The sequence below is a fragment of the Oncorhynchus mykiss genome, chromosome 4, assembly GCF_013265735.2.
Source record: "Oncorhynchus mykiss isolate Arlee chromosome 4, USDA_OmykA_1.1, whole genome shotgun sequence".
NCBI classification, from domain to species: Eukaryota; Metazoa; Chordata; class Actinopteri; order Salmoniformes; family Salmonidae; genus Oncorhynchus; species Oncorhynchus mykiss.
Genome location: NC_048568.1, coordinates 11,543,519 through 11,570,105, shown reverse-complemented (window position 1 = coordinate 11,570,105; position 26,587 = coordinate 11,543,519). Strand labels below are relative to the sequence as shown.

General features: G+C 43.9%; 1 protein-coding gene and 1 pseudogene across 1 annotated transcript; both read left to right on the top strand.

The window, feature by feature from the left end:
* Positions 1-21,941, top strand: part of LOC110521043 — a 35,729-nt pseudogene extending 13,788 nt beyond the window's left edge.
* A 2,124-nt stretch (positions 21,942-24,065) lies between these two features.
* LOC110522083 (insulinoma-associated protein 1a-like) lies at positions 24,066-26,585 on the top strand. Its single transcript, XM_021600168.2, has one exon. It carries the CDS (start codon positions 24,289-24,291, stop codon positions 25,699-25,701), a length of 1,413 nt encoding a protein of 470 aa, XP_021455843.1. The 5' UTR covers positions 24,066-24,288; the 3' UTR covers positions 25,702-26,585.
* The last annotated feature ends 2 nt before the right edge of the window (positions 26,586-26,587 follow it).

The window sequence follows — 26,587 nt, the reverse complement described above, 5'->3', positions numbered from 1 at the left end:
TTGGTATTACTCTGAATTCATGGTTACCTTCAAATAAACGCCAATTCAACACCTTTTGTTATTACCGTCTTTTTTGCATTGTCATAAATAAGCTTTTATTTTTTTTATTTTTACTCTTCTTAATCTATCTGCGCGTGCAGTGTGTGCAGATTCTTGCTTCTCAAAGTCTTGATGCTTTGTCGATTGGATAAATGAGGCTTTATAGTTTTAGGCTTGGATGAAAGCCTGAACACACACACACGCACACACACACACACACACGCACACGCACACACACACACACACACACACACACACACACACACACACACACACACACACACACACACACACACACACACACACACACACACACACACACACACACACACACACACACAAGACAACCCTCCATGACCACGAGTAAAAACACTTGTCTAAAGTGTATGTCAACAGCATTCACTTGCAGAAAGAGTTCTCCAGCATTTGTCTTTTATTCCAGGAATCCAATCTCTGGAAATGTCACCAGACCTTTGATCGGTTAGAAAGTGGAGGCGCTGCTATGTTTGCACTCATCCCATCTTTGAGATTAACTGTTCCTCCAAACAATTTGACGTTTAGGCCTGCTCATTCACCATGAGCCGATAACTGCCAGGCAACCGGGTCATTGTGTGTGGATGTGAAAGCAGCGTGGAGGGAGGGCGTGTGCATAACGCAGGGAGGGGGTTGGCAGGCAGGAGCGGCGGAGCGATGGGCACACAGCTGCCTGGGGCTGGCATTCAGGAGGGCCGAGCGCTGGCCCTTTAATTAGCCACTCCACTGTTCTCCTGTCAGGGATCTTCTGCAGCGATCTGTGTTTGCTGTCACTAATGACTTGACTAATGAGGCAGTTAGTGTCCACTAAAATAATGGCTCTGCTCTGCTAGCAGTGGGCCTGGGTGAGTGATGGATCAGCTTGGGCCCTGCTGGGCCCCCTTATCAGGCCAACCCAAACGGCTGGCCTCCAGCTTTCCATCCCCCTCCATGCAGCCCACCCCCCTCCTCCATTACTCAGTGCGACAGGGTCAGAGTTGGGGGGGGGGGGGGGGAGTGGGGCGCCGGGGTCACAGCGGTCGTCTGTCAGCGTCTGATAACAGACAGACAGAAAGCCAGGAGCTGGTGATTTGGTCGTGTCCAGAGCCCAATCACAGGCCTTAATGCCTCAGTGCTGGGAGTTAAACCCACCTTCTGGCTCAAATTAACACGGAAAGTTGGATTGAAATGAGCTCCGATTATTCTCTGTTCACCAGAAAAAGTAATGTTATGACTGTAACTACTGTTCCCTGAAGAAAGGAAACAATGTACAACATACTATGGGGGAGTCGCACTCTCGCAACTTCGGCTGAAGGATCTACAATCACGCCTGTCAAGGCCAATGAAAAATGCGCCTTGCTGGAAGCCCCGCCTTCCACAGGTGATAAGCGTGAGGCTCGGATTCATTCCTTCCTTCAGTGCTGGGCCGAAGATATGTTGTAGCTCGTTTCCCTCCTTCAGGAAACAGTAGTTATAGTCGTAACGTTACGTTCCCTTTCAGTCAGTCAACTTGGGTAAACATATTATGGGGAAATATAATACTAAATGAAATGGCCGATGTCAGACACCCCCAGACCTGTCCCGGCCAGATGCGGGGGTCTGGGTATTGCGCACACGAATGTTACCTAGTGACTTTCCCCTGTCCCAGCCATAAGCACACTGTGGGCTACACAGGGAGCATTGACATCCAATGTATGCGGGTGACTCAACACTATACACGTCGGCTACTACAGCGACTGAAGTGACTGCAACAATCAGCAAATAGCTGCAGTTAGTTTCAGAGTGGGTGTCAAGGAATAAGTTAGCCCTAAATATTTCTAAAGCTAAAAGCATTGCATTTGGAACAAAAACCACTCACTAAACCCTAAACCTCAACTAAATATTGTAATAAATAAATGTGTAAATTGAGCACGTTGAGATGACTAAACTGCTTGGAGTAACCCTAGATTGTAAGCTATCATGGTCAAAACATATTGATGCAGTAGTAGCTAAGATGGGGAGAAATCTGTCTATCAACAAGGCAGGTCCTACAGACCCTAGTTTTGTCGCACCTTGACTACTGTTCAGTCGAGTGGTCAGGTGCCACAAAAAAGAAAATTGCAATTGGCTCAGAACAGGGCAGCACGGCTGGCCCTTGGATGTACACAGAGAGCTAATATTAATAATATGCATGTCAATCTCTCCTGGCTGAAAGTGCAATAGAGATTGACTTCATCACTTTTATTTATGAGACGTATTGACTTGTTGAATGCACCGAGCTGTCTGTCTAAACTACTGGCACACAGCTCGAACACCCATGCATATCCCACAAGAGGTCTCTTCACAGTCCTCAAGTTCATAACAGACTATGGGAGGCACACAGTACTACATAGAGCCATGACTACATGGAACTCTATTCCACATTAAGTAACTGATGCAAGCAGTAAAATTAGATTAAAATAAAAAACAGATAAAAAAACACCTTATGGAACAGCGGGGACTGCGAAGCAACACAAACATTGGCACAGACACATGCATATACATACACACATGATAACATACATACATGGATTTAGTAATGTACATATGTGGTAGTGGTGGAGTAGGGGGCTGAGGGCACACAGTGTGTTGTGAAATCTGTGAATGTATTGTAATGTTTTAAAATTGTATGAACTGCCTTAATTTTACTGGACCCCAGGAAGAGTAGCTGTTGCTTTGGCAGCAGCTAATGGGGATCCATAATAAACCCCAGGAAGAGTAGCTGTTGCTTTGGCAGCAGCTAATGGGGATCCATAATAAACCCCAGAAAGAGTAGCTGTTGCTTTGGCAGCAGCTAATGGGGATCCATAATAAACCCCAGAAAGAGTAGCTGTTGCTTTGGCAGCAGCTAATGGGAATCCATAATAAATACAAATACAAACGACAGTAGTGTGTAATGATGCCCAACAGCACAAATATTCTCCTATAGTCAACCCTTTAAACAATGCGCAAGACACTGTGAGGCCATTCCCACATGACCCGCTGAGATAGTGGCCATGTACACTTTTAATGTTCAGAATGCCTGTCCCTGCTCCAAAAGCTCCTGTAGGGATATACTGATGTCCCTCACCGCACACTGAAAAGGAACAAGTCCTTTCTCTTGGCACCAGAGCTCAAGCGCTTGCCACTTATACCCATACAGTCCTCTCATGGAGGGCGCCCTTGCAGACTGAATGGTAGTAGTAACATTCAGAGGTAAACCTCTACTGCATCTGTTGTGATCACTTTGCACCATACAACTAAGCCCATGGAAGCCCCCTACCCCCAACCACCACTGGGTCACCCGAAGTGACCGACTTAGGCTGTGAGATGAGTCCAAGTGAGTGGCTAGCACTCAGAGCTGGAAGGGCCGCATCAACAATAGCCCCATGGGAGCGACTTCCATTACAGAAGCCATCATCCCCAGCAGGTGTAGGCACTGGAGAAACGCACTGAGTGACCCAGCCGAAATGTAGCTAAGCAGAGCCGGAACCCGGACACCCTCCATTGGGATAGAAAAGCATGATACATGAGCGAGTCAACGGAATGCAGTGAGACTGTGCCAGACAGCTCTTTCTCTGGTTTCCTATGAAGCCTAGAGACTGAATACCGGACAGTAGCATGGATGTGTGTAACGCTGCTTGCCGCCTCAACCCCCGCCGTCACTAGTCACTCTCAGCTGCTTGCTGAGGACATGTACAGTACCTGTCAAAAGTTTGGACACACCTACACATTCCGGGGTTTTTCTTTATTTGTACTATTTTCTACATTGTAGAATAATAGTGAAGACATCAAAACTATGAAATAACACATATGGAATTATGTAGAAACCAAAAAAAGTGTTAAACAAATCAAAATATATTTTATATTTGAGATTCTTCAAAGTAGCCACCCTTTGCCTTGATGGCAGCTTTGCACACTATTGGCATTCTCTCAACCAGCTTCATGCAGTAGTCACCTGTAATGCATTTCAATTAACAGGTTGTTAAAAGTGAATTTCCTTCTTAATGCGTTTGAGCCAATCAGTTGTGTTGTGACAAGGTAGAGGTAAGATAGCCCTATTTGGTAAAATACCAAGCCAATATTATGGCAAGAACAGCTCAAATAAGCAAAGAGAAACGACAATACATCATTACTTTAAGTCATGAAGGTCAGTCAATACAGAACATTTCAAGATCTTTGAAAATGTTTCTTGATGTGTAGTCGCAAAAAAGATCAAGCGCTATGATGAAATAGGCTCTCATGAGGACTGCTACAGGAAAGGAAGACCCAGAGTTACCTCTGCTGCAGAGGATAAGTTCATTAGAGTTACCAGCCTCAGAAATTGCAGCCCAAATAAATGCTAAGTAACAGACACATCTCAACATCAACTGTTCAGAGGAGACTGTGTGAATCAGGCCATTAGACCAGTGGAAATCTATCCTTTGGTCCGAGGAGTCTAAATTTGATTCATGTATTTGTGACATGCAGAATAGGTGAGCGCATGATCACCGCATGTGTGGATCCCACCGTGAAGCATGGAGGTGCTTTGCTGGTGACACTCTCTGTGATTTACTGAGATTGCAAGGCACACTTAACCAGAATGGCTACCACAGTACTCCGCAGCGATACACAATCCCATCTGGTTTGCGCTTAGTGGGACTATCCTTTGTTTTTCAACAGGACAATGACCCAACACACCTCCAGGCTGTGTAAGGGCTATTTGACCAATGAGAGTGATGGAGTGCTGCTTCAGATGACCTGGCCTACACAATCACCTGACCTCAAATCAAATCAAATGTTATTTGACACATACACATGGTTAGCAGATGTTAATGCGAGTGTAGAGAAATGCTTGTGCTTCTAGTCCCGACAATGCAGTAGTATCCAACGGGTAATCTAACCTAACAATTTCACAACAATTACCTTATACACACAAGTGTAGAGGAATTAATAAGAATATGTACATAAAATAATATATGAATGAGTGATGTCCGAACAGCATAGGCAAGATGCAGTGGATGGTATAAAGTAGTACAGTATATACAGTATGAGATGAGTAATGTAGGGTATGTAAACATATGAAGTGGCATTGTTTAAAGTGCCTAGTGATACATGTATTATATAATTTTTTCCATTATTAAAGTGGCTGGAGTTGAGTCAGTATGCTGGCAGCAGCCACTCAATGTTAGTGATGGCTGTTTAACAGTCTGATGGCCTTGAGATAAAAGCTGTTTTTCAGTCTCTCGGTCGGGGTGAATAGGCAGTGGCTCGGGTGGTTGTTGTCCTTGATGATCTTTTTGGCCTTCCTGTGACATCGGGTGGTGTAGGTGTCCTGGAGGACAGGTAGTTTGCCCCCAGTGATGCGTTGTGCAGACCTCACTACCCTCTGGAGAGCCTTGCGGTTGTGGGCGGAGCAGTTACTGTACCAGGCGGTGATACAGCCCGACAGGATGCTCTCAATTGTGCATCTGTAAAAGTTTGTGAGTGTTTTTGGTGACAAGCCGAATTTCTTCAGCCTCCTGAGGTTGAAGAGGCGCTCCTGCGCCTTCTTCACCACGCTGTCTGTGTGGTTGGACCATTTCAGTTTGTCCGTGATGTGTACGCCGAGGAACTTAAAACTTTCCACCCTCTCCACTACTGTCCCGTCGATGTGGATAGGGGTGTGCTCCCTCTGCTGTTTCCTGAAGTCCACGATCATCTCCTTTGTTTTGTTGACGTTGAGTGTGAGGTTATTTTCCTGACACCACACTCCGAGGGCCCTCAAATCCTCCCTGTAGGCCGTCTCGTCGTTGTTGGTATTCAAGCCTACCACTGTAGTGTCGTCTGCAAACTTGATGATTGAGTTGGAGGAGTGAATGGTCACGCAGTCGTGGGTGAACAGGGAGTACAGGAGAGGGCTGAGAACGCACCCTTGTGAGGGATGTTGAGGATCAGCGGGGTGGAGATGTTGTTACCTACCTTCACCACCTGGGTGCGTCCCGTCAGGAAGTCCAGGACCCAGTTGCACAGGGCAGGGTCGAGACCCAGGGTCTCGAGCTTGATGACGAGTTTGGAGGGTACTATGGTGTTAAATGCTGAGTTGTAGTCGATGAACAGCATTCTCACATAGGTATTCCTCTTGTCCAGATGGGTTAGGGCAACGTGCAGTGTGATTGCGATTGTGTCATCTGTGGGCCTATTGGGGCGGTAAGCAAATTGGAGTGGGTCTAGGGTGTCAGGTAGAGTGGAGGTGATATGGTCCTTGACTAGTCTCTCAAAACACTTCATGATGACGGAAGTGAGTGCTACGGGGCGGTAGTCATTTAGCTCAGTTATCTTAGCTTTCTTGGCAACATGAACAATGGTGGCCCTCTTGAAGCATGTGGGGACAGCAGACTGTGATAAGGATTGATTGAATATGTCCGTAAACACAAGCCAGCTGGTCTGCGCATGCTCTGAGGACGCGATTGGGGATGCCGTCTGGGCCTGCAGCCTTGTGAGGGTTGACACATTTAAATGTTTTGCTCACGTCGGCTGCAGTGAAGAAGTCCTCAAAGCAAGCAAAGAAGTTGTTTAGTCTGTCTGGGAGCAAGACATCCTGGTCCGCGATGGGGCTGGTTTTTCTTTTATAGTCCGTGATTGACTGTAGACCCTGCCACATACCTCTCGTATCTGAGTCGTTGAATTGCGACTCTGCTTTGTCTCTATACTGACGCTTAGCTTGTTTGATTGCCTTGCGGAGGGAAAAGCTACACTGTTTGTATTCGGTCATGTTTCCGGTCACCTTCACCCAACTGAGATGGTTTGGGATGAGTTGGAACGCAGAGTGAAGGAAAAGCAGCCAAAAGCATATGTGGGAACTCCTTCAAGACTGTTGGAAAAGCATTCCAGGTGAAGCTGGTTGCTAAAATGCCAAGAGTGTGCAAAGCTGTCATCAAGGCAAAGGGTTGCTACTTTGAATAATCTCAAATGATTTGTTTCACACGTTTTTGGTTCATACATGATTCCATGTGTCATTTCATCATGTTGATGTCTTCACTAGTGTTCTACAATGTAGAAAATAGTAAATTAAAGGAAAAACCTGAATGAGTAGGTGTGTCCAAACTTTTGACTGGTACTGTAGGTCTAGAATGGGACCCAATGTTCCGTCCATTTTTGGAACCAGGAAACACTGGCTGTACCAGCGTCCTGGATCTTCGACATAGGAACCACACGTGTTGCCTGTTTCTGGAGACGGGAGAATATTTACTAACTCAAAACGGGCGCTGATGCCTCAAGAATAGTCAACGTGATGACGCTGCAGAAGCGTGGGAGACACACAATAAATTGTAGCCTGTACCCTGGCATCACTGTTCACATGATCAAGGGTGACACTGCACATGCGCGCCACTGGACGGAGCAGACAGCGGGCCTCTTTGTGGCCTGGGAGAGATTGGTTCTTCTTCCATTTCCACCACTCTTGACAACCATCAAATTCACACGTTGAAGACAACACTTTTGACACCCGTGAACACTGTGGAACTTCGAGGTTGTTAAAATTGTGCCAAGGTTAGCCTAAAGCCCGGCCCACTCTGGGTACAAGGGCTTCGGTGATCAGTGATGTCCCCGATTGGCAGTACTGTCACAATGAACCTCACTTGTTTAAGGTGGTAAGATGCATTCCGGTAACCAGCTGGCTCCCAGCACTGGGCGATTTCGAGGTTCATATGAATCCCAGAGACTGTGTGTTGGATAATAGCATTGTCCAACCCTGCTTGTTCCCTCGACTTCGCTACCAACCACCAATCACCTACAGGGCCCATAACCTGTATCACTAGACACCTCATAGGGAATAGTGAGCTACAGGCAGGAATCAGCAATGAATCCCAATAATGCCCCCTCCCATAGGGAGCGAATCCCCCAACTTATTACTCCCACGCTGGGGAGATTGATTTACACTTTGAACCCCGTGAACAGCATGGGACGCGGGGTACGAGAGGAGCATTAAACATAGACAAGCTTCCAACACGCGTTGTATAGCCTGCATGAACCCCGGCCCCCTTGTGGACTCCGGCAAAGGCTGATGTAGCGCCCAGTTTGACATAACAAAATGTGGGGGAACTGTCATCACAGCAATGTTTTTTTGTGGAGCAGCACAGATTCCTCATCGGAGGAACATGCAAGCCCTGCTCTCTCTACTTTCTCAAGCTCCAGGACTTGAAAATAGGAATGGGGTTGCCATATTCCCAGGGGAACGCTAGTAAGTTTCATTCAGTGGGAGTTATGCAATGCTAGCAGATGTTATTTTTTTATTTATTTTATTAAAAAATATATATTTCACCTTTATTTAACCAGGTAAACCAAGATAAAGCAAAGCAGTGCGACAAAAACAACATCACACACAAACAAACGTACCGTCAATAACACAATAAAAAAATCAATGTGCAGTGTGTGTAAATGTAGAAGAGTAGGGAGGTAAAGGCAATAAATAGGCCATAGAGGCGAAATAATTACAATTTAGCATTAACACTGTAGTGATAGATATGCAGATGATGATGTGCAAGTAGAGATACTGGGGTGCAAAATAGCAAGAGGGTAAGTAATCATATGGGGATGAGGTAGTTGGGTGTGCTATTTACAGATTGGCTGTGTACAGGTACAGTGATCGGTAAGCTGCTCTGACAGCTGATGCTTAAAGTTAAAGAGGGAGATTTTTGCAATTCGTTCCAGTCATTGGCAGCAGAGAACCTGCGTCCCGCAACTCGGACGAGGTACGTGCATGCGGGAGAGGAAGTCACTACCGGAAAACACAAAGCCCCCTAAAGAATGTTACACTATTGTGAAGAGAACCTGTGCCACGGATTAGTAAGGGAACATTGCCAGCCGTCCCCTAGTCTTGCACACAAACTGATTTGAGCGATGGCAGCCTGAGCATGCACCGAGCCATACAAGACAATCAACGTGAGTATCTTTGAATTGATTGGGACATGGTTGTTAATCATCCCCAGTTTACAATTGGCTCATTCATCCCCCCCTCCTCTCCCCTGTAACGATTCCCCAGGTCGTTTCTGTAAATGAGAATTTGTTCTCAGTCATCTTACCTCGTAAAATAAGGGTTAAATACAAATAAAAAAACAAACTCGGCTAGTTAGCTTTCGTCGTTTCAGGTACGTTAGCCATCTTACTTATTGCTATAGCCAGGCCAATCAATTACAAAGAATAACTAATTGTTCGTTATTAGGAGACTTTTGAGAACCATACAAACTTCAGCACACAACTTCCAGTTGGCTGAGCACGCCAACTAAGGGACAATTTAGTAGGCGCAACGTAAAACAGTCTCGTGTTCCAATTGCTTGTTTTAGTAGTCTGCACACTGAGGTGTAATTAAAGTAATGAATCCGAGCCTCACTGTTCCCACCTGTGGAAGGCGGGGCTCACAGCGAGGTGAGAAATTCATTGACCTTTGGCGGGCGTGACTGTAGATCCTTCAACCGAAGCCGCGAGAGTGCGAACATGGTATGTGGTACCCCATAGTATGTGGCACCGAAGTTGACTGACTGAAAAGGAACACACTGGATTAGGCTGCCATTGTGAAAAAAGACCATGGTTGAGTTATTTATTCTACACATCAAACCGAGTGTTAAAATCTATTGACATTAAAGGGTCGTAATAAGTATTGTGTTGACACCTCTGTTTGTGTTGCATGAAAAGTTGTTTTTTTCCCCCCCACTTCATTCACAAATGTGCAACTTAGACCAGATCTATCACTTTCCCTCCCAGAGACAGGCAGCAGACTTGCAGGCGATCTAAAGCTTGACATGACATGGCTCAGCCCAGTGTACATCTCCTTTTCACTCAGCACCATTGAGGCTTTCTCTGTTGTATTACCAATGAGAATAATGTCCATTTGGCACGGAACAAAGGAGGACATTTACATCACAAGAGACCTTTTACACTCCTGATAGTAAACGCATAAGAGGAACACTACAAGCTGGGGACAAAAGCAGACTAAACAAAGGAAGGGCTTGTACTACGAGGCTTAGAAAATAAAGGATTTTTAATGTATACCGATGGAGATGAAATGCAATAAGGGCATTAGATGTAGGCATTCAGTTGCATCTGCGCCCTCTCACTCAGCTCTCAGAGAATAACAACACACTGCAGATAGAGCCTTAGCTCATATCTCTGTGATTCCCTCTGTTCTTCCTGAACCAATGTACTGCATGTCTAGTATTTTGATTTTTCCGCTACTACAAAATGGAACAGGAACTCTGAGATAACTGTTGCTGAAATACACCCAATTGTTCATCAGGGCAAGACCATTTGTGTTAAGGTGTGATGAGGTCATCATCTCTCAGAAAATACACGTTCTCGTATTCTGCACTGGACATTGTTCATCTATCTATGCATTATTCCTAGGCTGGCTGAAGGCCACTGAGTTGTCATCTTCCCAGAAATCATTGTGTTTCTTTCCTGCTCAAGGCCCACACCTGCAGGTTCAATAACATGACTCTGATCTCCACGCAAGGCTTCCCGGGCTACTACACCAATGAAAAGATGAGATTCCTGTCCACAAGATGAGATACCTGCAGCTTACCTTACTGTCATTCAAGGTCTACATGGAAGTCTGTCGTCATCAATGTCAATGGAAATCAGAGCTTGGGAATCATTTTGATCTCATGGACACAGAAATGGCCTGTACTACAAATGTATAATACATAGATAGACACAGAATATATACTGTGTCTGCCTGTCAAACACACCTTTCAGAAGGCTCTATAAAAGCTTTTAACATGCTACATAATGAACATCTGTTGTAGACTGTGCCAAGCTGACTAACTCCACTCGCCCTGTCCACTACCCACAGCCATGGCTACTGTGACAGGGACAATACCCATGTCTCTCCGCTCCTGGATCAACGTGGTGACGGGCAAGATGGTGGGCATCGACATGGCAGTCAAGCACGTGCTGGTGTCTGGGGGCAGGAAGGTGCCCTATGATCACCTCATCTTCTATACAGGCCAGCAGTACCAGGAGCCGCATTCGGTCTTCAGTGAGGTCCGCAATGATCATTTCCTCGCTGTCAAAATTTGCAAAAGAAACGGTCCTCTTAATATCAATATTTGTATTTCTTTTCTATGCTCCCTGACTGTCTATATTTCATTTAGGGGATTATTAGTGGCCGGATGTTTGACACTTCTGGTCTACTATGTAACAGTGTCAGGTGAAAAGCACGCTGTGCTCTATTTTTTTTAAACGCAATAGTAAATCTTAGCGCTGGTGGTAGCGTTATAGGGTTCAGGGGTGTGTCAGAAATATTTTTGCTATTTTCACAACCGTACAGTAATGATGGGCGCAATAGCTGGCGGTGGCGCTGAAGGACTAGATTTTGATGAATAAGTTGTGGGTGTGTCAAGGCTTGGCCCCTGACTGGCCAATCAGAACGTGCTCCATGGCTAAATATGTGGTTGCTCCAAGTTGTGTATTTACCTTTTTATATGTATTCCATTGTCATCAATTCCAATTCAAATGCTAGTCCGTTATAGCCTAGTTCGTTAAATTGCCTTCCCCGTATTTGATCATGTTGAACATGTCTGTAGTCCACATTGATCTAATTGCATTGCTTCCATATGGGAATACATTGTTAAACATAGGCTATAGCATTCACACGGACGTAGGGGCTAGGCCTACTGTAAACTGCCGCCTGGACATGGGACATGGCAAAAGTAGTCAATCATCAAGATGAAATGATCTAAGCTACTGACGAAACAAGAACTTGCTTTATATAGGCTATGTCTGAATACAGTTACAGGCACCACAATTGATCTCCGTGGGCGTGTAACACAGACAAGGCAACTAAGACTACAGAGGGTTTTTACGCACTACACTGCTGGCAAATGTGATGTTTTTTATAAACCTCATGGAACCATCTCACAGATCGGATTTGCACTTCTCCAGAAATAGCAGATGAAATTGCATTGCATTCGAGCAACGCACATTCTCACCTTAGACGGGTTGGCAGAAGGCCACGTGGTGTTGAGATTCTGAACGGTCAGATAACTAGCAGCAACGACAAGAAGCTGTCATGTGGGGAATCGTAGGTGGCTCGTTTCTGCGCGTTGTATCGTGTTGTTGATATCATGACTTGTTTTGAGGTGTTTCTGACTCTTGTCATGTCAACGCTAATATGGCAGAAATGAGCTATCTAGAAAACCCAACAACTTAAATGATGCATTGGAGAGGCAACAAGTGGTCATGGTGCAAATGTATTTCTGTTTTCAATACACGTTTGGAGACAAAATAGTTTACGTGACGGTCAACAGTCTAAGCCAACCCCGCCTGATAGTTGAGCATGCTTCGGTTTTGTTACGAAACAACCAACCCGTCTATAAACCCATGGGCAGCGAATCTTTATAATACGTTTTTTTTAATCAAATTAGATGAAAAACAAACAACAACATCTCTAAATAGGATTGGGTCAGAAGCACGATATCATATACCGCTTCTCTCGCGGCACTGTAGGCCTACATTTCTTTATGCATAACATTCACAAGGTCTATATCGAAATACTAGCTCCTGTCAATTGTATCATTGCCTATGTGTGAGGCAGATTCTCAAAAAAGTCTGACGTTGATGTGGCATTATAGGTTGAATAGTTTGGAGGAGCTTGTCTTTGGTAATCAGACAGAGGGGCACTCTTTGAAAATGGGGATGGATAGCCTACTTCAAACAAGCAAAATGACAGTTATGTGAATTGTGAATAATAAAAAAAAGGGGGGAAAAATGTCCAAAATACTTCAAAGCCCTCTCGGTAAAGCCCCTTTATTCAGACTACTCAGCTAATGGACAAGATAAAAAGACAAACCAATGCTGCTAAACCAGCCTTAAATGAGGGGAGGGTAGGCTATGCTTCATTATTTGTAAAAAAAATAAAAAAATAAAAAAATCTAAATATGAGATTCTAAATATGAGATTCACCACATCATTCCTTCAATGGGCACTGTGTGTCAAGGCTGGATAGGCTTCGCTTCCGCTCTCAAAATCCATGATACCATTATCAACCGCTTTACTGTTAGGACCTGCTTTTTGTGGGTCTTCAAACTCCCCATTAGCACTGCATGAAATTGTCACGTTTGTGCTTGTTTTTAAGGACAAACCTCAAATATTGCCACCCCTCCTACCTCAGCTCAAGTGAGCTGATGATACACAGGTAAATTTCCAAACCTGGTGTTTGGATGGAAAATGCCAAAAGCGGCAGCTTTTTCATGACAAAAAAAACGAACGTGCTTTTGGACGAAAATAGAGCCCTATGTTTCTATAGGTGGAGCAAGTTATTTCGACATAATCATCATCACTTCTTAACGCCCTGATGCTGTACTGATGACATACTGTGCTTTTTCTTTTTACGTGCACAATGTGGAATGATTGCTGTGAGGATTTCTAGATTCATCCCTGCTAGGTTCCCTGTCCCGCTGGTGTGGACATAAGCCAACTTCCTCCCAACAGCCAGCTCCTAGCCCCGCCGTAGATAGACCTCTTCACCCTCACCTGAACTTTGTCGAGCTGGAGGGTATGAATGTAGCCTGGGCACCAGTCTGTTTGTGCCAACATTCCAGTCCTTGCCACTCCTTGTCATGCCAAGCAAATGTTGAGGAGTGGCACAAACAGACTAGTAACCAGGCTAGCTCCTGAGAGTATTCAGACCCCTTGACTTTTTCCACAGTTTGTTACGTTACGGTCTTATACTAAAATGGATTATGTAAAAAATGGTCCTCATCAATCTACACACAATCTACACATAATGAAAAAGTAAAAACAGGTTTTTATACATTTTTATGTCAAATAAGTTGTCCGTAGAGCTCCGAGACAGGATTGTGTCGAGACACAGATCTGGGCAGCAGATCTCCACCAATCAGCACTCCACCAATCAGGCCTTTCTGTTAGAGTGGCCAGACGGAAGCCACTCCTCAGTAAAAGGCACATGACAGCCCGCTTGGAGTTTTTCAAAAGACACCTAAAGGACTCTCAGACCATGAGAAACAAGATTCTCTGGTCTGATAAAACCAAAATTTAACTCTTTGGCCTGAATGCCAAGCGTCATGTCTGGAGGAAACCTGGCACCATCCCTACGGTGAAGCATAGTGGTGACAGCATCATGCTGTAGGGTTGTTTTTCAGTGGCAGGGATGGGGAGACTAGTCAGGATTGAGGGAAAGATGAACGGAGCAAAGTACAGAGAGACTCTTGATGAAAACCTGCTCCAGAGCGCTCAAAACCTCAGACTAGGGCAAAGGTTCACCGTTCAACAGGACAACGACCCTAAGCACACAGCCAAGACAATGCAAGAGGGGCCTCGGGACAAGTCTCTGAATGTCCTTGAGTGGCCCAGCCAGAGCTCGGACTTGAACCCGGTCGAACATCTCTGGAGAGACCTTAAAATAGCTGTGCAGCTACGCTCCCCATCCAACCTGCCAGAGCTTGAGAGGATCTGCAGAGAAGAATGGGAAAAACCTCTCTAATACAGGTGTACCTAGCTTGTCGCGTCATACCCAAGAAAACTCGAGGCTGTAATCGCTGCCATAGGTGCTTCAACAAAGTACTGAGTAAAGGGTCTGACTACTTATGTAAATGTTCTATTTCAGTCTTTTGACTTTTAATATATTTGCTAAAACCTGTTTTTGCTTTGTCATTATGGAGTATTTTGTGTAGATTGATGAGGGAAAGAAAGAATGTAATCCATTTTAGAATAAGGCTGTAACGTAACAAAATGTGGAAAAAGTCAAGCCGTCTGAATACTTTCCGAATGCACTGTATGTACTGTATGTAGGAAGTGCTAAAGGCATGATAACCCCCTTACATTAATTCCCACTGATGTGCCATTATTCAATAGGATATGAATAATAACGGTAATTAGTGAGAAGGGGGAAATCTTTCATCTCTCTCAACCAGGTCTGCCTCCTCCATCTCTCTCCATTTACAGGGTGACATTAATTTCTGAGAGGTTGTGTCCCAAATGGTAATCTATTCCTTATATAGTGCACTACTTTTGACCAGAGCCTATGGGTCCTGGTCAAAAGTAGTGCACTATAAAGGGAATAGGATGCCATTTGGAACGTAGGCAGAGAAAAGGTTTTCTGTTTTCTGCTGATGAAAAGACTGATGTCATTAAGTGGAATTAATCTTTTTCCTCTGAAGGAATATGAGACGTGCAGTGATTCAGATTAAGCCTATTATATTCACTAATTAGAGGATCTGTTCATTATGGAGGATATCATTACAAAATGCAAATTACTGTTACTACGAATTGAATGTTATAGACAGAATGAAAATGTTTTGGAAATGACTGTATTCTATTTGTTCCTTATTCCCTCTCAAAAAAATTGAAAGGAATTGAAGAATAAGAAAGAGGAAGGAGGAATAATAATGAATAGAAATCATAGAAATATAGCATGCATTTAAAGTGCAGTATTGTACTATGCAGTGGCTTTGCTGTAGCTATCCACTTCAGCACCATGGACAGGGGCACAGAAAATAACTGGAAAACGGTGAGGGCCTTCAATAAACTGCTTTCTGTTTCTACAAAGTAATTTTAAATAAATTACTTTATTCAGGCACAAGCTCTAATCAACTGGGACGCAACCATTGTTGTTCCTCCCATTGAGGATAATACGCCCAAGGGTAGGAATGCCTACCCCGAGCAGAAAGCTGTCAATTCCGAAGCCTGTGCATCAAAGAACCCATTCACTGAGGCTAAACTCATTTAGATCCTCCTTTTGCTGTCATTATTAGCATAATTGTGTTTTCATCACCAATGCATGTCTTACATACAGAGGCTGAGCTGTAAGAATTCAGAGGTCACTGGGATAGCTGCTCTCATCTCACCCTGATAAGGGGACGATTAGGCAGTATTTGTTTGGTTGCCTTGCCCCCTTGTTGCCAAGTGACCTGATCTTCCCCATCCACGTAGCGTCTGAGTAATTTGGTTGGCTGTGAAAGATTTCAATCAATCCTCTTTTTGTGATTGTAAATTGCATCAAGCTCACTATTCATTCAATCTCTGTTGTTTGTTTGAATGTCTAGTTTTTATGTTGGCGCGACAGGTAATACCATCATCACAGCAACACCATCGACGTGTACACCTGTGTGAGGATTCTGTTAAGCCTGGGTGTTGAAGGCTTTCGTATCCACTTGCCCACTGATGAAGGCTCTAGCTGCAGCCCCAGCTCCTGCTTCAGTAACCACATGGTGGAGAAGGCCTTGGACAAGTGGGGTCCATGTTCACCACAACTGCTTTCTGGCCCAGATGAATGACGGACACTGCCCTGAGTCAATCACCTTCATGTCCTTCACCAGTGACAGTCAACCTCTCAGGCTGGAGTGCTCTTTAAGTCCAACTCAACAGCTCTGAGAGAAAAGAGGGGCTCTGACTAGGGTGCAGTAACCTTATACTTGATTCAGTGAATTGTTGAAGAGATCTCTAAAATGGATTGTACAAAAGTGGTTTTGTGGTCTTTTTTCTCCGAAGTGCTTCAATCATTGTTGTTTTCTTATTGTCCATTTTCATTGTCGATTTCATCCTCTTATGAGCAGTGTAAATAGCTGGTAGAAAAGGGTTTTGATACAAATTTAGTAAAACTGTTCACATCCTTGATTTCTTGTGGGTTTTCATGAACCTCTCCTCCAATGGGGTGGACTACGATGCCTGTCTGGTGTACGATGGTCGACTGGTCATAGACACCACCTTCCATACCAGCGACTCCACCATCCGTGTCGTTGGGCCTCTGACCAAGTTTCCCCGGCACTACCACTCAGACCGGTGGTCACACTCCAGATTCAACTCCAGGGAGGTGGACCAGGAGCTGGCTGCTATTCTGCTGCCCTTCTTCGACCTCACCCTGGAACTGGCCATCAACCCTCCAGCCGACCTGGACCGCCTCATCACCAACTACACACAGGCCAAGATTTAAGGCCTGCTGCCATCCAACAAGTGCCTTATGATGCTTATCCAAAAATAATGCATTAAATCACAGATTGGGCACATGTTGGACAGTACAGCAGATTGGACAGAACAGCAGCCTCTGGCAAGATACGGGGCGGGGGACTATGCATTTATGTAAACAACAGCTGGTGCACGATATCTAAGGGAGTCTCAAGGTTTTGCTCGCATGAGGTAGAGTATCTCATGATAAGCTGTAGACCACACTATCTACCTAGATAGTTTTCAACTGTATTTTTCGTAGCTGTCTACATACCACCACAATTCGATACTGACACTAAAACCGCACTCAATGAGCTGTATACCACCATGAGCAAACAGGAAAATGCTCATCCAGAAGCGGCGCTCCTAGTGGCCGGGGATTCTAATGAAGGGAAACTTAAATCAGTTTTACCTAATTTCTATACTATACTGGCTTCGACACTCGTCGGATGTGGCAGGGCCTGAAAACTATTACAGACTATAAAGGGAAGCACAGGTGAGAACTGCCCAATGAAATGAGCCTACCCGATGAGCTAAATAACTTCTATGCTCGCTTCGAGGCTAGTAACACTGAAACATGCATGAGAGCATCAGCTGTTCCGGACGACTGTGTGATCACGATCTCCGCAGCTGACGTAAGATCTATAAACAGGTCAACATTCACAAGACTGCAGGGCCTGACGGATTACCAGGACGTGTACTCTGAGCATGCACTGACCAACTGGCAAGTGTCTTCACTGACATTTTCAACCTCTCCCTGTCTGAGTCTGTAATACCAACATATTTCAAGCAGACCACCATAGTTCCTGTGCCCAAGAACACAAAGGTAACCTGCCTGTATGACTACCGACCCGTAGCACTCATGTGTGTAGCCATGAAATGTTTTGACATCAACACCATTATCCCAGAAACCCTAGACCCACTCCAATTTGCATACCGCACCAACAGATCCACAGATAATTCAATCTCTATTGCACTCCACACTGCCCTTTCACACAGGAAAAGGACTACAGGAAAAGGAGGGCAGAGCACGCCCCCATTCTCATCAACGGGGCTGTAGTGGAGCAGGTGGAGAGCTGTGTCCACATCACCAACAAACTAATATGGTCCAAGCACACCAAGACAGTCGTGAAAAGGGCACAACAAAACCTATTCCCCCTCAGGAGACTGAAAATATTTGGCATAGGTCCTCAGATCCTGAAAAGGTTCTACAGCTGCACCATCGAGAGCATCCTGATGGGTTGCATCACTGCCTGGTATGGCAACTGCTCGGCCTCCGACTGCAAGGCACTACTGAGGGTAGTGCGTACGGCCCAGTACATCACGGGAGCTAAGCTTCCTTCCATCCAGGACCTCTATACCAGGCGGTGTCAGAGGAAGGCCCTAAAGATTGTCAAAGACTCCAGCTACCCTAGTCATAGACTGTTCTCTTTGCTACCGCACGGCAAGTGGTACTGGAGCGCCAGGTCTAGGTCCAAGAGGCTCCTAAATAGCTTCTACCCCCAATCCATAAGACTCCTGAACAGCTAATCAAACGGCTACCCAGACTATTTGCTACTCTCTGTTTATTATCTATGCATAGTCACTTTAATAACTCTTCCTACATGTACATATTACCTCAATTACCGCGACACCGTGACCCTGCACATTGACTCTGTACCGGTACCCTCTGTATATCGCCCCGCTATTGTTATTTACTGCTGCACTTTAATAATTTGTTATTCTTATCTCTTACTTTTTTTTTGTGGTATTTTTCCTAAAACTGCATTGTTGGTTAAGGGCTTTTAAGTAAGCATTTCACTTAAAGGTCTACATCTGATGTATTCGGCGCATGTGACGATTTGTTTTGTCTTATATCATGGAACACATTGAGCGAAATATTAGAGACAGCCTAGACGCAAAATAGAACTCAATTGATTGAACATGAAATTGATTTCAATATGATTCAAAGAGCTGATATAGGCCCATGTATCTTTTAATAGAGTCATCTCAGTTTTCATTTGAAGAATCATTTTATCCTTCACTTGTTTTTTAACCATTTCAAATACTTTAGCAACTTTGTATTCTTGTTATTGTAAGTTATCGGCAGTCACTGTCAGACGGATAGAATCCAGATGTTTAGGCTATGTTTAGAGGATATCTGTGACTAATGTGACGAGGAAGGGCAAAAAAAAAAAAAACATCTAACGATGCTCTATGAGTGGTCAAGATGAGCGTTTTTAAGAGCCACGTTACTAACAAAGGCTCTAGGAAATGCTTCAGCTACTGAAGATACATCGTAAGAAGGTTCTAACAATTATCTTAATGCTACAAAGGCTCTGGGATACGAGGCCCTGATTGAGTCATAATTCTGATTAGAACTAATTGTACTTTTTTTTCTGTCACTGTGTTGATTGTATTGAAAACCACACATTAGCACATTGTCTACCCTGTTATGCAAACGTCTGTTCAGGAGACTGTATTCCACATTTTTATGCAGTGTTCCATTGTTCCCTGGTAATGGAATCTCTGAGCTACTCAGTTCTTTGTCATTATACTGTGTTTGATAATCAAACCACATTGACCTATTCTGCATTGGGTTAGTCACATGGTAAACAAGGTTATGTCAAGCAGTGTGTTTACAATACAATCACTTCTCTTTTTTCGAATGAATGAAATAGCTTTTTACATTTTTTTTGTGGTAGAAATTCAATAACATCACCAGGCATTTCACTGCTAATTCTAAAGCATTTTCTGTTCCGCAGTGGTAGTCATCCACACATACACAATTCTGTTCATTTGAAAATGCATACTGTAACTATTTATTGCTCATCAAGTTACTAAGTTCCAAGTTATTATTATTGTCAGTATTATTATTTGTTTTATTATTATTACTAATATTATTATTAATTATTACAATTTGCTTTTGGGAATATTAATCTAATTAGGTACACTACATGACCATAAGTATGTGGACACCTGCTCGTCAAACATCTCATTCCAAAATCATGGGCATTAATATGGAGTTGGTCCCCACTTTGCTGCTATGACAACTTCCACTCTTCTAGGAAGGCTTCCCACTAGATGTTGGAACATTGCTGCTGGGACTTCCATTGAGCCGCTCAATCATTTCTGTATGAACCTCGCTTTGTGCACAGGGGCATTGTCATGCTGAAACAGGGAAGGGCCTTCCCCAAACTGTTGCCACAAAGTTGGAAGCACAGAATAATCTAGAATGTCATTGTATGCTGTAGAGTTAAGATTTCCTTTCACTGGAACTAAGGGGCCTTGCCCAAACCATGAAAAACAGCCCCAGACCATTATTCCTCCTCTACCAAACTTTACAGTTGGTACTATGCATTCGGGTAGGTAGCGTTCTCCTGGCATTCGCCAAACCCAGATTTGTCCGTTGGATTTGTCCGTTGGTGAAGCGTCATCACTCCAGAAAATGCTCACTAGAAAGTGCATGACTCAATTATTTTTTTCCACATCGGTATGCATATCTCTTTGTGACGTAATTCGACTGCTCCTTTTGCAAAGTAAGATCTAGGATTTCTCTCTCAATTACTTTGATCATTGGAACATTTTAGTAAGAGATATGAAAATGATAGGGATCATTTTTTGAAGTTCTCATACAAGTTGTGCTGTTAACAGCAACACGGGAATCTATCTGATCCGTCCTATTTTCCCCAGGGCCGAGAGATCCTGACTGGCCGCATAGAGACTGGCAACTACTTCCACCTGCACCTGAACCAGTATGACATGGTGGAGACCATCACTTGTTTGTCACTGAAGCCTCTCCCAGTGTCCAACTACATGTGTCTCTATGGAAAACATGAGCTGTTGCTCAACCACCTGTGTTCCCGGTATGATGAAGGCCTGGTTCACGACCTCTACAGGTAGCTGCTGGGGCTGTTTACATGACAGAGAGGAGAGGGAGGAAGTGGGGGTGTTCAGGTCACTGGAAAGATATAGTTACATTTAAAATGTTTACAGACAAGTATGGTATAGGGAGTCGTAAAGCAATGCTTGTCTTTATTAGTTGTATAAATCAGCCTCTTGAAGTAGGCAGCTCTCTCAGATATTATCCCCTGTCAGTGTTTCCTGGTTGGCTAGAATTTGAAGATCTGTGTGTGGGTGACCTCATTTCTGATGTTTCAACACAAGCAACCCCCAGATATAGGAGCCATTGTCCCTGGGTCTAATCTGTTTATGCAGGTCCCTAATCTGCTTTTCTGCTCTATGGAGGAGACAATGGCTTAGCCACCCTGCAGTGGTCATAAGGCTCTGTAACACATATTAAATCTGGATTTTTCACTGGACCTTGTCATGGCTCTGAATAAGGCCACTCTCAATGTCATTATTGGAGCTGACTGAACACATCATGAACCGGTAAAATAATTGATTGACCATGTTGCTGCTGCTGTTGTTGGGGGTTATTAGATGAAGCACTAACTGTGTGTGTGTGTGTGTGTGTGTGTGTGTGTGTGTGTGTGTGTGTGTGTGTGTGTGTGTTTGTGTGTGTGTGTGTGTGTGTGTGTGTGTGTGTGTGTGTGTGTGTGTGTGTGTGTGTGTGTGTGTGTGTGTGTGTGTGTGTGTGTGTGTGGACGTATTTAGCTATACGATCTGGGTGCGTGCCTGTGTGCGTGCATAGTTTTGTAGTTATTTCAAGGAGAAATGGTGCTTGGCAATATATCATGATCACTTTGCGGACTTTGAGCAGGAAATGGAATCAAGTGCAGGTTTGAATGTGGGATGTTTGTCGGGGGATGGGTGGGTGTATAACGCAAACGTTTAGCAACCCAAAGGTTGTGTGTTCAAATCACATCAAGGACAACTATTTGGCATGTTAGCTAACCCTGACGCCTAACCTTAACCCTTATATAATATCCACCAAGCCAACGTTAGCCACAAAAAAAATGAATTTGTAACATGTCATACATATTGCAAATTGGTAACATATTGTAGTAATTGCAATTCGTAACATATCATACATATCATACAAAAATAAATATTATCTTTAAGTAAAAATAAAAAAATAAAAATAAAATAAAAAAGTGACAACGAATTGTCAAATTCAGCTTTCTCACAAGTCAACAGTTTTTTTTCCTTCTGAAATTCGCCTTGAATAGGCTTACTCGAATTTGTGACTGGAAAGGTAATTGGAATGACTGATAAGGACCTGACCTAGGCCTGGAGATGAAAGTGTGATGGCGAGGAGGGGGTTCTATATTCTACAGCTGTATGGTAATGTGCCTGAAATCTTCACTGCCTCTCTTTGCGCAGCACACGCCACCAAACAAATAACCGCACACGCGCCTCAGTGTATTGGGTCGTTCACGCGTTTATCACATAGCTCGGTAAGATAAACGTTAATGGGGAGAACGAGAATATATTAATTTATAAAATGACACGGCTCAATGACACCCAATGAATTGTGTCGTATCTTGATTCGCCAGTTTTAATGTGAACAATTTTTACAGAGGAAGGCCATGTAGACCTATAAACATTTTCCAAACACTTTAAGAGTTTTTCCAATGAAATGTTTTTTTTTGCATCATATGGGCCTAGCCTTTTCCTAACTAAATTAAATCTTCCAGATGTGTGTGATTGTTTTAATTCGTATCTCATTTGTGTGATTTCATTAGGCCTATTTGATAATTATGTTGTCGAAGGCCTACACTTAATACTCAAAGGAGCTTTTGCCTCGACATATTTGCTTTTTCTGAATTGATCATTAATAATTTCACGTAGTTCCATTTCAGATGACTTTGACCGAGTGTTTGTTGTTGTAGCCTATACATATTTAGGCCTATTAACAACGGGTGAGGTCTAGGCCATTCCAATAACCAATTCCATTGCATACAAAAAAATATTATTGGGTGAAATTATGTCAACAGTGTGTCATCGAAATAGACACGAAAACACTTGCTAGACATGTGGTTTATGGCACAATGGAATTAAATCTTGTCGCATTAACCAAACTAGACAAATCTTCTCATTCATTGCGATGGTGGTGGGTAGCCTAAGCTATATTTTAGAGATGGGATATGATTTGACCCGGAAGGAATTGGGTTTGACTGTTTTAACGGAGAGATAATCATGGTTTGGCCCATTTAGAGACCGTCCGCTTTGTCCAAACTGCACTGATTACGCACAGCACGCGCCGACAGTATCTCTTGGCCAGATTGCTTTTGGGGCCCATTTTACCGTGCAATTTCCTTTTCAATCACAAGCGGTATAGGCCTACAGCTTGCACAAGCGCGGCCATTGTAATGCAAAACAGGAAACCCCTTTTGTTAATTATGTATGCGTAAAATGACTGCTTCATATGTCCCGAGTTCAACTGTCGTATCCAACACATGTCGCTATGAATGCCTTAAAATGTTTCTTTGTCGCTGCTTATATATATATATATATATATATATATATATATATATATATATATATATATAAAAACACACAAAGCCCAAACAAGCAAATATATATATATATATATATATATATATATATATATATATATATATATTTGCTTGTTTGGGCTTTGTGTGTTTTTATGGGATAGCCTAATCTATACAACTTGTTTGAATATAGGTTGCCAATAAATCATTTGCCGAAACGGTTTAGCCTCGAATAAGGTTGCATACGGATGCAATTGAAGCAGACTAAAACATGCCACTCAACATTGTGTGTGTGCGTGTGTCTGCACTGAAGATAATATTTTGAGTAGGACCTACTAATAAACAACACCAACCCCGGAATCTTTGTCATTGTCCGTTAATCAGGCACCCCTACCTAATTTGGATTTTAGATTCTGATGGTTGTTGTGTAGTGACGGACGTCTCCTTTTTGGCAGATCAGAGCCAAAAAGGAGACACAAAGCCGAGGCACGTGTGCATTTCTATACAAACTCATCAGACCGTAAAAAAGGAGGGTCCCGGCGTGTGCCTTTAACGGGATAGGGAGGGGGGGGGGGGGGGGCAATGAGCACATAGTAATATAATACAAACTCAGGTACATCTGTTTAGAAATCTGCAAATCCTCCTACATTTCCACCCGAAACCAAGCCCACCTCTCCACCCTCCCCACCCACTCGCAAATCCATAGGGATGTTGGTTCCATCTGATTGGTTGGGGATGAGGCAACAAGGGGCGAGAACAATGTCATCATGTCTCCTTAAAAAGAGTGCAGCTATGTCGTGGTAAAAGCATCTCGGGAAGAGAACGAATCAATAACAGGGGACGGTGAAAATCAAAGTGTCCGATGTGTCTGCAATAATAACCTGAACCTGGATTTTATTTCAACATCATCTGTGGGTCCAAAGTGCCTTAGTCCACCGCAAAAATGCCAAGAGGGTTTTTAGTGAAAAGGAACAAGAAAGCGAACCCTGTGTCTTACAGGGTGCGCTCTGACGAAGAGGAGCAGGGACAACAAATACACGCTTTACAGAGTCCAAAAGACGCACTACAGTCGGAGGCTCTCGCATCCTTCCCTGAGCGCTCAGCAGCAGCATCGGTGTTCTGCGAGGCATCAGCCACAGCAGCGGCACCCGGACACGACGCTAAACCCGTTCAGTTTGGGAACCCGGAGGCATTGTACCAGGCGCTCTACAGCCCCACCCGGCCCGTCAGTAAGGACCATGAACGGGCATATTTTGAGAGACGTTTAAATCTAGGCTCACCTGTGTCTGCTGAATCCTTTCCCACACCTGCAGCGCTTACCACTTTAGATAATCTATTTGCCCCAGTGGACCTAAAAATCGGTACCAGTAACAGCAACCGGACCGGGACAACCACGAACCCAATCCCACCCGCTGTCACCGGGAATGGCACCAAAAGGCCTTCAAGCGACACCGAGCGTAAAAACAAGCCTCCATCCAAAAAAAACAAAGCTATCAGGAAACTACACTTCGAAGACGAGATGACCACATCACCCGTGCTTGGCCTCAAAATTAAAGAGGCGCCTGTCGACCAAAAACCCAGACCACAGCCGGCAGCAGGTGACAAACCCCTCGGTGAGTTCGTCTGTCAACTGTGCAGAGAAGCATATGGCAACCCGTTCGCGCTGGCCCAGCACAAGTGCTCCAGGATTGTGAGAGTTGAATACAGATGTCCTGAATGCGATAAGGTGTTCAGCTGCCCGGCGAACCTAGCCTCCCATAGGCGCTGGCACAAACCAAAGCCACAGAATACAGCGTCAATATCTGGTGCGCAAAATATGAATTCCCAGAGTGATAAGATGCCGGCGATTGATAAGGCTGTGTCTGAAGAAATAAAGCTCCGGAGCGAAAGAGACACACCCAGCCCCGGGCTGTCAGAGTCGGGATCAGTTGGATCAGAGGAGGGTCTCTATGATTGTCATCACTGTGGGAAAAAGTTTAAACGCCAGGCATACCTGAGAAAGCACATCCTATCTCAACATGCCACATCCTCCCACAACACCAGCAGCGAGGACCACGATGCCTATCCACCATCCCAAAGCGAGGGAAAGCCCAGTGACCAAACTCCAAGCCACGCACCATTGAATCTGAGTTCCTCAGGGTGCCACCTGTGCCCTGTCTGTGGAGAGAACTTCCCCAACAGAGTCAACCAGGAAAGGCATATCCGTCTCCTCCACTCCTCGCAGGTCTACCCATGCAAATATTGCCCTGCCATGTTCTACAGTTCACCGGGACTTACACGGCACATCAACAAATGTCATCCCTCAGAAAACAGGCAGGTGATCCTCCTTCAGATGCCTGTGCGCCCAGCCTGTTAATCGCCCAGCCTGTTGAACCTGTGTCTGTACGCATGGAAGTCATGTGCGTGAGTTCGACTCCATCCTCAGCCTGTGCATTTAGTAAAGGGGGATTTTAAATCCTGTTTGGAGCTTGAATTCTATATTTTTCAGACTCATCTTAGTTGATCTAAAGAAAGTAAAGCATTAGACTGTTAACTTATTTTTCTAGTATCTCTGCACAAGTGCTTTTGCATTAGCTTCTAGACCTAAGAAAGGGATATCCTAGCTGTACCGTTGTCATAAAATTGCCTTTTAATTCACAGGCTGGAAATGTATCTATTAGCTTTATTATAGCTTGTGAATCTGTGGACATTCCATTTTTAGCTTTGTCTCTGAACATAATAGAATTTGAAAGGTTTTCCCTATCCATCAATGCCTTGGATTAGAGCTCTTGTACACACCTGCTGTAAAACTGCCTTAATTTATGTGTCGAATAATGATTGTTTTTAATGTCTTATTTATCCTTGGCCAGATATTGTATCATTGCTGTTATTTGCATACTGTATTGCCAATATACTACAAGTAAACCATCATGATTTTTATTTATTTATTTATTGAATTTATCTTATGTAAATTATTGTTTTGTGTGATTTATGTGTGACTCATTAATGCATTTCTTCATGCCATAGCAAAGTATCATTTTTACTTATTTATGTCAAGTTTACATAGATACCGAGAATGGTGTATGAGTGAAGTAGGCTACAATCTAATGACCATGAGCTTATAAAACATTCTCTTCAATGCTCTTAAATGCAATCATATTTTTTTCCCCTCTGATTGTTTTGTATCTATAAGCTCTTACCGCGTTTGTATGTTTCTGCAGTATTTGCTAAATGTCCAAATAATAAAAGCAAAAAAATCCATA